Below are 14,206 nucleotides of genomic sequence, written 5' to 3'. Positions count from 1 at the left end.
CAGCTGTTGCCCTTAAAACCCCTCCTCAGCCCTATCTTAGGTTCTGCCTTCGCAGTTCACCCAGATTAAGTTCTGATTGGTCGGTTTCAATGCCAGTCAGTGCCAAAAGCTCTGCCTCTTAGGCAGCCATTGCCTCCTGGCACTTCACCAAGATAGGTTCTGATAGGTCAGTTTCAATGCCAGTCAGCGTCAACAGGCCTATCTCTGGGCCTGATCAAAGAGACGGGGCTGATCAGCAGCCCCCAAGGAGGCCTGGAGAGAAAAAGATGTGCGGTTGCTGGTGAAGGCCAGAGAGAAAGAGAAAGAGAACAGCTGATCAACAGCTGCTAGTGAGGCTGCGGATCAGACCTTGCCTGTCTTCGGGCCTCTCTCTGGGCCTGATCCGCAGCCCCCTTGGCAGTCAGTGCTGGGTCGCCACGGCAACCTAGCACTGACTTCTGGTGTTAGGTTGAGCCTTCAGTCGTGGATGTTACAGACCCTGGCTCTTTATTATATATATATACACACACGTATTTTTATATATATACACACACATACATATACATATATTTATATATATACACACATATATGTGTGTGTGTGTGTGTGTGTGTGTATATAATTTATTGATTTCAGAGAGGAAGGGAGAGGGAGATAGATAGAAATATCAATGATGAGAGAGAATCATTGATAAGCTGCCTCTGCAGGTCCTACACTGAGGATCAAGCCCACAACCGGGAATGTGTTCTAACCTGGAATCGAACCATGACCTCCTGGTTCATAGGTCAATGCTCAACCACTGAGCAACACTGGCCAGGCAGTATTTACTTTTTTCAAAACTTGACTGAGATATAAATTCACATACCATAATATTCCCCATTTAATGAGTACAATTAATGGCTTTTGGTGTATTCACAGAACTGAGCAACCATCACTGGAATCAAGCTTAAAATTCATTATCAGCATTTGTCCCCCTCTAATTCATTTACCACACTAAACAGATGTTTCCAGAATGCAAGTCTCATTTAATCAGAGCAGAAGTGATTTAAATGTTCATTAAATTAATCTTCCTGTGATCAACTGCCTAGTTTTTCAGGCCGATGTTTATTTGCCTAGTCAAAACCACTTCAGAATTTTAAAACTGACTGTAGATGATGCATACCTAGAAAGTTGTGGGCGGTTGGTACCAGCATTGAAGAGAGTGGGAGAGGCATGGGTAAACCACCTCTCAGAAAGAAGGTTGTATGTTTCAATAGCAGCATCGATATCTTCTTCGTGAATTCCCACAGATACCCTCATCAACATATGTTGTGGTCTTTCAGCCACTAAAATCAAAAGAGGAGTTTTCATATGATGGAACATGTTAGACAAAGTAGGCTAGACATGTATCTGAGTCAAAAAGAAAACAATTTTAAAAAGCAGGACAACTAAAAAAAAAAAAAAAAGCAGGACAATTATTCATAAACTAGACCTAAAGTTAAAAATGTTAGTCGGAGTTTAGACAGAAATATTAAGGCAAATAGCTCAAAGCTCTATAATCAATATAAGGCACAGAAAATCAAACACATAAACATCTTTATTCTCACCTTTTCCATTGATCTTCAACAAATAGGACCGTTCTAGCGTCTAGAAAAAGCAAAGCAACCAAAAAACTTCCAGAACAGTTCTTAAAGACATAGTAGATATAACATTCACAATGAGTCAATCTATTTAAATCTTCTCAGTTTTCATATAATTTTAAATGAAAATAATAATATATTCACTCTTACTAACTTCAGTTGGAACATTATCAATTGGCTGTTTGTTTTGGAAAAGACTGCATGAAAACTTCTGGAGAAAGTTAGCTCTATATTAATATGTATAACATCAACAGCAGAAGTTAAACAGTATTCACCATCATCACAATGGTTAACAGGTATAAAGTACTTATAACAGGCTAGGCATTGATCTAAGCAACATACTTATCCTCAACAGAATTTGTTAGAATTATATTATACAGATGGAAACCACTGTGCAATGCCAGAATTATAAAGGTTGGATGACTGAAAATCATAACTTTTGCAAGAGAGTCACTGTGTCTGGAGAGTACAAAGCGAGATGGAGAATGGGTAGAGATGATTTGGGGATGTAGACCATCTATACTAATAAAAGGGTAATATGCTAATTAGACTGGAATCTTTCAGTGGAGACCTTCCGGACATTCTTCTGGACTGGAAGCTGCCTCTGGTCCTGGGTGCCAGCAGCTGGCGCAGGCAAAGCTGACCCGGGTCCCAGGTGCCTGTGGCCAGCCAGAGGGAGGGAAGCCCGGTCTCTGGTGCAGGGGCCAAGACAGAGGCAGTTAGGAGCAATCAGGCTAGCAGGGAAGCAGTTGGGGGTGGGGAGGAAGGGGGAAGACAGGCCAGCAGGAGGGCAGTTAGGGGGAGGCCAGGATGGCAGGGGACCAGTTAGGGGGCAACCAGGCTGGGAGGGCACCAGTTAGGGGGTGGTCAGGCCGGCAAGCAGAGGCAGTTAGGGGCAATCAGGCAGGCAAGCGGTTAGAAGCCAGAGATCCCAGATTGCGAGAGGGATGTCCTGGAATGGAGAGAGTGCAGTCTGGGCTAAGGGACCCCCACCCTGTGCACGATTTTCGTGCACCGGACCTCTAGTTAAGCTTAATAAAAGATTCTTAAGAAAAAAAATTATATTATACTATCCCCATTCTAAGATGAGGAAACTAAGCATAGAGAGATTAAGTAACTTGCTAGTAAGTAGAGCAGAACCTGGGGTGTGGAGTAGGAGGTGGCAGTGGAGGAACTGAGACAAAGAGAGAAAAATGCATAGACATGGACAACAGTGTGGTGACTGCCATGGGGAGGATTGAGGAGGAGAGGTGGAGAAGGGTATGAGGGCATAAATGGTGATGGAAAGAGACTTGGGGTCGTGAACACACAAAATAATGTATAGATGATGTGTTGTGGAATTGTGCAATGAAACTTGTATAACTGTTTTAAGCAGTAGTAAATTAAATTTAAGAAAAGGAAAGAAGGGGAAAAAAGTAGAGTCAAGATTCGAACCCAGGTCTAATACCAACATTCAGGTTCTCAATCACAGTTTACCAACATGAAAGTACCTAGAAAAGCACTTGGCACACAGTAGGGATTCAATAGTTGTTGCATAAACAGTAAAACAATATCGAATCATTATGGCAAATTATCTGCATAACTCCTCAGGTAACTCAGAAGTAATATTTAGAAACTGAAAATTGCAAATGGGTAAGCTATATTTCTTTAATTCAAACAACCACTATCCATCTACCCCACTAATTTCCTAGGTACATCCCAACTCCCATCAACTTATTGCCTTTATAACTGTATCACTAAACATAAACAAAACCCTGTATTTCCTGACTTAGGAGAAATTCCCATGTATTTGAAACCCATTATTTACCTTAAAGCCAAAGTAATTATAAGAGAAATCTCGGTCATAGATAATGGCAGAATTCAGGCGCTGAAGGTAAAAAAAAGATCCCATAATTAAAATAATTAAACTTATTTTCACAAAATCAATAGTTCAGCCCTGACTCCAGAATTAAAAATGACATAGGATAATAAAGAGGTACCACTAAGTATTATTGTTATAGAACAGAAATCCACATCTAATGTTAATTTTAAAAATTTATATAAATTCAGTATCCTAATTAGGCTTAAAAACATATTCAAGTAGATCACTTTTAAGTTATTGAGCAAGATCTTTCAAATATTTACCTGAGCAACCTTGTTAGGAATTAGTTTGGCAATGTTCCCTAATATTTTGAATGCACACACTCTTTGTCTCAGCAATTCCACTTAAAGGATTTATCTTACCAATGTACTCTATAAGCAAAACACTACCATACAAGGATATCCACTTCAGCAAAAAATGGAAAACAAATATTCACCACTAGAGCAATTAACGTATAGACAACATTTCTATAAAATAGAATGCTATGCAGCTCTTCAAAAGAATAGGATTAAGTCATAAATACTAATACAGAATTATCTGTAATAAAGTATCAGTAAGAACACTGCACAGACTGCCACTAAAAGGAAAAATTTATGTGTATGCACACATGTATTACAGAATAGCCATGGAAAAATATATTTAAAATAACAAAATGTTGTTTCTAAAGAGGAAAGCTAGTATTCAGAGGAGAGAGAATTACTTTTTTATCTATATGTTTTATAGTATTTACATTTTTAAAATGTGCTGTTGCTTAAAAAAAAGAGGAAGAACCTATGCCCTAGCCAGTTTTTCTCAGTGGATAGAGTATCAGCCTGTGGACCAAAGGTTCCTGGGTTCAATTCTTGCCAAAGGCACATGCCTGTGTAGTGGGGGACATGCAGAAGGCAGCCAATCAATGATTCTCATCATTGATGTTTCTCTCTCTCTCTCCTCCCTTCCTCTCTGAAATCAATAAAAATATATTTTAAAATATTTTTTTTTTTCACCAGGAAAGCATTACACATACATCTTTATTTGCCAAAACAATATCCAGTGTTGACTGGGCCACCATGGGAGAGTGTTTGCCATTATGTGGATTTATGTAGTTGTAGAGGTCTTCCATCACATCTAAAAAAAATACAACAGAAAACAAAAATGTCAAAACCACTTAATGGAGAGCTAATTCACTCTTCCAGTAATAGTTTAAAACAATGGTCCTCAAATCATTTTTTTCATCCTAGTCCACCTCAATGCTTAGCATAGAAAGTGCTCAACAAAGATATACATGCTGAATATATAATGCCTCAGTTGAGAAAACAAGCTTCCAGAGTTAGAGTGAACATAGGCTTATTGTTTTTACTTTTTGTTAAGTAAAAACAGGAGTGAGGATATTTTTCAACTGGTTTTTTTTAGAAAGAGTGGAAGGGCGGGGGTAAAGGGAAAGGGGGGGGGGGAAGAGAAGAGAGAGAAACATTGATGTGAGAGAGACACAACCATTGGTTGCCTCCCACACACACCCTTGGATCAAACCTGCAACCTAGGTATGTGCCCTTGACCGGGAATCGATCCCTGGACCCTCTGGTGCACAGGCCAATGCTCCAACCACTGAGCCACACCGGCCAGGGCTGAACATAGGCTCTTTGAAAAAGATTCCCAGGTGATTAATACACAACCCCATTGAGAATTATTGGTTGAAAATTTTTTTAAAAAAGCAGAAATTATAATCTCTTCTCAAATTTTTACCCTAATAAAATTTCAACTTGAAATTCAGAACCTATCATACTAAGCAGCTCACATCTGTAAATGCACATTTAGTAAGCTCTCTCATTTGCTCTTCTTTAAGACATCATAGCATTAATTGTCTCTCTGTATTTATGTATAATACACACACACACTCACAATGTTGGCATTTTTATTGGAATGGACTTGTATGTATCAATACAATTCTGGGAGAACTGAAATGTTTACAATAAATCTACTAAAGAGGGAGAATACACTCTGTGAGGCCCAGCACAATGGATCTGGAATCAAGAGCCAAAGATTTCTGTCATCATCTTACTATCTGACTTCTTATATACCACTTTTTATATACCAAACAAATTATTTAATCTTCCTTTGCCCACATTCCCTGAGCTATAAAACGGCAGCAACGGAGTAAAGTATTTGCTAATGAGACATAAGATTAACTGCACCATTTTGTTTAATGCAGAACTTGTCAATATGTGCTACTCATTTTTCCAAGCACATCACCACCAACTACTTCAAAATGGGCTTCTAAAAGAAAGAAAGGAAAAAAAAACGTGCATATAAGAAAACAAAAAGATCCACTGACCTTTCCATTCAGCAAGACAGCAGCATGGGGGAATGGGAAGTTCTAATGCCCCCTCTGCCATTAACTTGCTTTTTAAAAACAAGATGTAACTTTTCTTTTGTCATTCTAGTACCCTTATAAATTTTCTAGGAATATTAAATTATTTCTAACCTTTCCTCTAGACTCACCACTGAATACTTTCTTTGTTTCTTTGTGCAAGTTAGAGACAGCAATCCTTGCTGCCAGAATGGCATAGTCAGGGTGCTTAGTAGTCAAGGTTGCAGCTGTTTCAGCAGCCAAAGTATCTAGTTCCACAGTAGTGACCCCACTGTATAAACCTTGGATTACTTTCATGGTGATCTGAGCCTATAAAAACAAAACCAAGAATTACTTGAGCTTTCCCAAAAAACAATAGCTTCCTTAGGATGGCAATAAAGAAAACAATCAAATGTATATCAAAATAAGCAGTCAACTTCCTTTTTAAAAAAAAATCTTAGAATGGTTAGCAGCGGGAAACCTCATAATGAGAATTCATAAACAAACAGAACTGCCAGAAAATGTATACTACATACACAATGAAGAGCTGTCACTAAAAAAAAATAATAATAAATTTTAAAATACCTAAGTATAGGTATTTCATAGTTGACAGATGAACAGCCTCACAGGGAAACAGCTAAAAACAGAGCAATGATTCTTTTTTTTTTCTTCTCTTTAAATATATTTTTATTGATTTCAGAGAGGAAGGGAGAGGGAGAGAGATAGAAACATCAATGGTGGAAGAGAATCATTGATTGGCTGCCTCCTGCACACCCCCTACTGGGGATCAAGCCCTCAACCAGACATGTGCCCTGACCCGTAGTCTAACTGACCTCCTGGTGCATGGGATGCCGCCCAACCAACTGAGCCACACCAGCCCAGTGAGTCTTTAAGCATTTCCCCATTTTTAATTCAAATTCTCCCTAGGTAATCAGGGTTCCAGCTACATACTGACCCACTTCCCCCAAAATCTACCTACAGACAAGTGCAGGAAAGTAAATGAATCAAACTTTAATCATTCCAATTAGAGATGAAGGTATAAATTAGGATTGGAGCTGAGTCATCTATAATTTAATAGTTACTCTTTCTTTAGCACTTCACAAATTACAAAGTGTCTCATCTTTCATAATCTCTGACATTTCACAATCACCTTGTGAAATGGATACTATTCCTATCACCATTTTACATGAGAAACCTGAGGCTCAGGGCCTTGGACTTGCCCAAGGTTATCATCTAAGTCTTCTTTCTCATCCCATTCAACCTTATTATATTTCAGTTTTCAAGACCATATTGTAAGATGTTCCCCTTTCAAAAATACACACTGTAGCCCAACCAGCGTGGCTCAGTGGTTGGGCATCAACTTATGAACCAGGAGGTCACAGTTCGGTTCCCAGTCAGGGCACATGCCCAGGTTGCGGGCTCAATCCCCAGTGTGGGGCGTGCAGAAGGCAGCCAATGAATGATTCTCTCTCATCACTGATGTTTCTATCTCTCTCTCCCTTCCCCTTCCTCTCTGAAATCAATCAATCAATATATATATACACACACACATATATATGTATGTATATATGTATATATATGTATATATACGTGTGTGTATGTATATATACACATATATAAAAATGCACAATGTACACGTTATTACCATACATTTTTAAGAAAAACAAACACTAAATTGTGTATATGTGTTCACTAAATGTTTCTGTAAAAAAGCTTAATCCAATAGAAAATAAATGTATTGCCCAGTTGACCAAAACATGACCCCCTCAAAAAAAAAAGTGTCATTATTAGCTTACAATCTATTCTAATTACATTTTACCTAGGATCAAGTTGCTCCTGATCACTTTTTTCTCAGATTCTGCAGTCAAATTATGTTCAGTAAAAACGTAGTGAAATCAGGCACATGCAAAAAATGAAACTAGACCACAAACTTACACCATAAACAAGAATAAACTCAAAATGGACAAAAGACTTAAATGTAAGTCGCAAAACCATAAAAATCCGAGAAGAAAACATAGGCAGTAAAACCTCACATATGTCTTGTAGCAACATTTTTGCTGTTATATCTCCTAGGACAAGGGAAACAAAAGAAAAAATAAACAAATGGGACTACATCAAACTAAAAAGTTTCTGTACAGCAAAGGAAACCATCAACAAAATGAAAAGGGGCCAAGACCGGTTTGGCTCAGTGGATAGAGCGTCGGCCTGCGGACTGAAAGGTCCCAGGTTCAATTCTGGTCAAGGGCATGTACCTTGGTTGCAGGCACATCCCCAGTGGGAGGTGTGCAGGAGGCAGCTGGTCGATGTTTCTCTCTCATCGATGTTTCTGAACTCTCTCTCTCCCTTCCTCTCTGTGAAAAATCAATAAAAACGTATTTTAAAAAATGAAAAGGAAACCCACTGTATGGGAGAACCATATTTGTCAATGATACATCTGATAAAGGGTTCATTTCCAAAATATATTAAAAATTATACAACTCACCAGGGAGATAAACAATCCAATGCTCAACTTTACTAATCATCAGAGATGCTAATTAAAACCACAAAGTGATATCATTTCACACCTGCCAGAATGACTACCATCAATAAATCAACAAACAACAAGTGTTGGCGAGGATGTAGAAAAAAGGGACCCCTTGTACAATGCGGGTGGAAATGCAAACTGGTGCAACCACTAATGAAAACAGTATGGAGTTTCCTCAAAAAATTAAATATGAACTGCCTTTTGACCCAGTGGTCCCACTTCTGGAAATATATCCTAAGAATCCTGAAACATCAATCAAAAAGAATACATGCACCCCTATATAAATTACACTGTTATTTACAATATCCAAGATTTGGAAATAGCCCAAGTGCCCATTATTAGATGAGTGGATAAAAAAACTGGGGAAATACTATGTGGCTATAAAAAAAAAAAAAAAAAGGAACTTACCTTTTACAACAGCATGGATGGACCTGGAGATTATGCTAAGCGAAATAAACCAACAGACAAATACCATATGATCTCACTTACATGTGGAATCTAATGAACAAAATAAACGGACAAACAAAATAGAACCAGAGGCATGGATACATGGAACAGACTGACAGAGGTCAGAGGGCAGGGGGAGGGAGTGGTGGTTGGGGGGCTGGATGACAGAAGGTAAAAAGATTAGCCAAAGAACATATATGCATAGCCAATGGACACAGACAAGTGTGGAGATGGCCAAAGGCAGTGGGGTGGAGGCTGGGTGAAGCTGGGTAAAGGGGGTGAAAATGGGAGAGACCTGTAATAGTGTCAACAATTTTTTTAAAAATAGTGAAGTCTTCTGAATAGTTTCTGATGCTACACGGCAAGTAATCAAAACATAGAATAAAATAACATCTGTATGCTAACAGTGCTAGACACAATAGTATACAGACTATTTCAGCTGAATCTACCCCAGAAAGCTTGAGTCTGCTATAGCAGCACCCTGTACTGTGAAATGTGGTACTGCATGAGGCAATACTAGTAGAATATCTTATGTCAGGAGACCTCAGTTGTTCTCGCTACATCCCCACTAGCTTATATAAGTAACTCCCCTTTCTCTTTGCTCCTTACTTATCTACAAAGTAAAGAAGATGAAAAGGATGATCTCTCAGGTTCATTTCAACTTTAACATTCTACTATTCTAATTATTGCCTAGAATTCCTAAAAGTAAAAGACAATTTGTAATAAAAACATTTTAAAGTTGTATAAAATTATTTTCTTTTGACCATTTTGGTCAATTCACTATCAAGTGTCTAGTTATATATGTGCCACGCACTGTGGATACCACAAGAATAAGATACAACCCATCCTCAATTGTAGGGGAGAAGAGAGACATGTAATTAATTTCCATATTATGTGGTCAATGTTATCAGGCCAGCACAAGTGCTATAGAAGTAGAGATAATATACCTATATAAGGCTGAGGCAACATGAGTGGGTTTGGAAAAAAGTGTCTTAAAGACTCCATTTTAGGAAGATGATTTTGGAAGTCATGGGGAAGATGCATTTGAAGGGGGCAAGATTAGAGGAAGACCAGGAGGATACTTTAGAGACCACTAGAGACAGCAGTCTAGGTAAGGGATGATGAGGGTCTAGAGTAGAGGAGTTATGGAAGGTAAGAAAAGAACGACTTGCTTATGAATAGTTTGTTTTCCTTAATTTAAATGTTACCCATGAAATCTACTTTATATTACTTAAATGCATTCTTTCTACATAGATAACAAAAAAGCAAATTTCAAACCAGTTTCTACCCAAATGATCACAATTCCAGAACAAGCTTTATTACAGGCTTTTTTTCTTATAAATAAAACAATTTACTCAAAGATGTCTCTAACAAAATGCCAATGTCAAGTTTTCCTCTGTTCACTTTTTAGTTCTCTGAAAAGTCAGAATTCAGAGCCAAGAACCAAAATTTAGGGGGGAAAAAATTTGAGCAATGTGTTAACATTTAAACCCAAGATCATAAACAGAATACCCCAAATCAAAATATATATGAAGTGAAAGAAAGGCCAGAGATAAGAACCAAGTAAAAAGAATCACTTGAAGCAAGAAACCCAAGATATAAACCGTATTTACTTACAGGATCAACAAAGTCCATATTGAGTCCATAACAAAGTTTTTGGATTCGAGATGTAATTTTGTCGAACATGACCCGTTCTTGGCGGCCATCTGAAGAATCAAACCATACAATTCATGTTAGCACTTATTAAGATAGCAATGTAAAAGAATCAAATGTAATCAATACATGAGCTTTTAAAATCGACCAACATAGAATGCTATTAAAAGATTCAGCCCCCCAGTAGATTCATCAAGATATTACTTATGTATCTTCAAAGAGTAGGAATTCTATTCTGAAAATCTTCTCTTCCCTTTCATTATAAATTAGATGGATTCTTACAATAACTTCCCAAATGACTGATCTGTTTCTCCCCTTGTCCCATATGGCAGCCAGAATTATTCTTTAAAACTTACATCAAAAAAAGAAAAAAAAAACAAACCTTACATCCAAGTCATGTCATTACCCCCTCCAAATTCCCAATAGTGGTTGATCATCTCCTTCAGAATCAAATTAAAAAGTATTATAATAATGCAGATTCCTAAACCTGCCCTATATACCTCTTTTCCTCACTTCACCTCCTACTCTCCCACCTTCCTCACTTTACACTGGCCTCTTTGCTATTTCTACTGATGTCAGGTCTTTGCTCAATATAATCTCAATGAGGCTTTCCCTGATCACGCTATTTTAAATTTTAATACCCCAAACACAGCCTTATCCTCCTCCTCCTTCTATGCTTTATTTTTCTCCATAGCACTCATCATAACATACTCTACATTTTACAGTCCCCCCTTATCCATTGCAAGACCCCCAGTGAATGCCTGAAACCAGACATTACTAAGCCCTACTATATATGGGTATCCCCCATAAATGTATGCACACTTTAACAGCTGATTTTTATTACATTTTGAAAAGAAATGTATTTTAATAAAACTGCCTTTATAATTATTTAAAGTATGTTTACATTTTGGGGGGCACTCCCTGTATGTTTTTTTCCTCTACATACTTACCTTTCTTCTCAACCAACGTCTTTAACACTGCAGGAAATGTGGCAGCAGCAGCTTATCAGGAAATGCAGCCTTTCGGATAATTTTTATATTTTTCAGTCCAAACATATCCTTAAATTTTCATAACCATCCATTAATTGCGATAAAGGATGTGGTGCCATTTGTTTTACAAATGCCTTGCTGAAATGTTCGTATAAGCTTGATGATTTCTGGAGCAACATGCTGACATCAATCAGAACACGTTTTTTGTCTGTCTTCCATCCACAAATGTAATGCGTTTTCCATCTGAGCTAAGCACTTATCATGGACTGTTATGGTAACTTTTGCAATCTGAGGTTTGACAAAACTTCCAGTTTCATGGATAGAAGATTCATTCTTACCATAGCTCTGAGCAATCTCAGTATTTTTTTTTCCTTTTCTTACTAAGTCCAGGACTTACACCATTTCACTTAAGAAATTATTTTAGGTTTCTCTTTGACATATCCATATTCCAGCATCACTACTCTTGCATGTTGGGGCCATATTAAGTAAAATAAGGTTTGACTCGAGCACAGACACATACCTCCACAGTCAACCTGAGAATGGTTGAAACTTCATGGCCCATGCGCAGAAGTCGGTATTTTGTGGAAGAGCCACACTCAAGGGGCCAAAGAGCCGCATGTGGCTCATGAGCCATGGTTTCGCGAGCCGCAGTTTGCCAACCACTGGCCTAGCACATAGTAGTCAAGTATTTACTGATTGCTAAATGACTTACAAACCTGTTCCCATTCAAACACCAACATGATAAAGTTGGCTTAAATACTCTCCTAGGGTAATTATCAATTTTGGATTTGTTACATTTCAAGATCATCTTGACTGTTATGGTAACTTTTGCAATCTGAGGTTTGACAAAACTTCCAGTTTCATGGATAGAAGATTCATTCTTACCATAGCTCTGAGCAATCTCAGTATACTTCTTTCCTTAAGTTGAGAACATGTTCCCTTTGACATAGCTGACTCACCAGCATAAATTCTCTTACGGTTTCTCAATATTAAGTAAAATAAAAGTCACGGTGAGACAACTAAGTAGTGCATAAAATGTATATCCTGGATAAAGAGATGATTCAAGTCTCAGATGAGATGAAAAGCCTGATGGTGCAAGCTTTCATCTGCCACTCACTACAGCATACAATTTAAAACGCATGAACTGCTTATTTCTGGAGTTTTCCATTTAATACTTCTGGGCCATGGTTGAGTGCAGGCAAATGAAATCACAAATAAGAGGGGACTATTGTATTTGTTTATTGTGACTCTCACCATCAATCCACTAGAATATAACTTTCAGAAGAAAAAGATTTTTTTTACTTGCATGTATTTCCCTGTGTCCAGACCAAGGAGAAGGCCTAGCACAGAAGTTGGCAAACTGCGGCTCGCGAGCTACATGCGGCTCTTTGGCCCCTTGAGTGTGGCTCTTCCACAAAATACCATGTGCGGGCGCGCATGTACAGTGAGACTGAAACTTCGTGGCCCATGCGCAGAAGTCGGTATTTTGTGGGGCTGGTGTAGCTCAGTGGACTGAGCGCTGGCCTGTGGACCAAGAGGTCCCAGGTTCAATTCCAGTCAAGGGCATGTACCTTGGTTGTGGGCACATATCCAATAGGAGGTGTCCAGGAGGCAGCTGATTGATGTCTCTCATCAATGTTTCTGACTCTATCCCTCTCCCTTCCTCTCTGTAAAAAATAAATAAAATATATTATAAATAAATAAAGTAAATGTTTATTTTCTATCCAGTAGTCATGTTTCGTTATCTTTGATAACAGTTGTTTTGGGATACAATGTTGTTTTAGGCTCAGTCCAAAGGTTATTTTGTCCAGTTTTCACACCCCAAAGGTTTGAAGAATAAGATGCACAAGGCAGTTGCTCTGGATGGCAGCTCCAACTCCATTTTAAAAAGGATGCATTTATGCCCGCCAGTTTGGCTCAATGGATAGAGTGTTGGCCTGCAGACTGAAGGGTCCAGGATTCAAATCTAGTAAAGGGCACATGCCCGGGTTACGTGCTTGATCCCCAGTAGGGGGCATGTAGGAGGCAGCCAATCAATGATTTTCTTTTCTCATTGATGTTTCTATCTCTCTCCCTCTCTTTTTCTCTTAAGCAAATAAAAATATATTTTAAAAATAAAAAGACTCCATTTATATTATTTTTCACATTTTCCCCTTTTGATCAAGATCCTTCCTTAAAAGCATCATCAAAAATGAAATGTCAAAAATGGAAAATGATCTCAAAAACTAAAAACGACATGGAAAATGAAAAGCAACACTGGCCCCTTGTTGCCAGGAAGATTCATATCCAGTATGGCATGTGCCATTTAGGAAGAACTGTTAGGCACATTCTTGCGTTTCATTATGCCCCACTTGGGGTTCTTGCCCTTCCCTGGAATGTTAGGCACATCCTTGTGCTCCATGAGATTTTCCTGTTATTTTCATTATAGGTTTCATTAACGGCCTTCAGTTTCCAGTAAATTGCCTCACCCAGTTTCCAGTGGACTGCCTACACCAGGCCCTATAGGTTACTCTAACTAACCTTCACAGGAGACATAAATATCCCACTCCCCCTACTCTGCTCCGATGATGCATTTTGGTCTCAGCCCTTCTACTCACAGATGTAACAATCCTATCCTATCTAATAAAAGAGAAACATGGTAATTAGCGTACGACCGCTACCCTTCCCATTGGCTAATCAGCGAGATATGCAAATTAACTGCCAGTCAAGATGGCAGCCAGCAGCCAGGCTGCTTGAAACTAACATGAGGCTTGCTTGCTTCAGGGACGGAGGACTCCAACGTTCCCCGCCTGCCTTGCCGGCCTCTGA

The 14,206-nt window shown here is 38.6% G+C and overlaps 1 protein-coding gene across 5 annotated transcripts in view; it reads right to left on the bottom strand.

Moving 5' to 3' along the window:
• Positions 1–14,206, bottom strand: part of RRM1 (ribonucleotide reductase catalytic subunit M1) — a 67,041-nt gene that overhangs the window by 45,324 nt on the left and 7,511 nt on the right. The window contains exons 1-7 of one of the 5 annotated variants that reach the window (XM_015564337.1): positions 11,360–11,446; positions 10,374–10,462; positions 5,938–6,115; positions 4,466–4,566; positions 3,406–3,465; positions 1,566–1,605; positions 1,142–1,304 (exon numbers count right to left, since the gene is read on the bottom strand). In XM_015564337.1, coding sequence (XP_015419823.1) covers positions 1,142–1,304; positions 1,566–1,605; positions 3,406–3,465; positions 4,466–4,566; positions 5,938–6,115; positions 10,374–10,442 — 611 coding nt within the window. In that variant the 5' untranslated portion in view covers positions 10,443–10,462; positions 11,360–11,446. Of the gene's footprint in view, positions 1–1,141; positions 1,305–1,565; positions 1,606–3,405; positions 3,466–4,465; positions 4,567–5,920; positions 6,116–10,373; positions 10,463–11,359; positions 11,447–14,206 lie in introns of those variants that run through there. The other 4 variants (XM_006764320.2, XM_015564338.1, XM_015564339.1 and 1 more) reach the window with 4 other exon arrangements.

The sequence above is a fragment of the Myotis davidii genome, unplaced genomic scaffold, assembly GCF_000327345.1.
Source record: "Myotis davidii unplaced genomic scaffold, ASM32734v1 scaffold1181, whole genome shotgun sequence".
Taxonomy (NCBI): Eukaryota; Metazoa; Chordata; class Mammalia; order Chiroptera; family Vespertilionidae; genus Myotis; species Myotis davidii.
The sequence above is the reverse complement of the archived record's forward strand: the minus strand, read 5'-3'. Positions and strand labels throughout refer to the sequence as shown.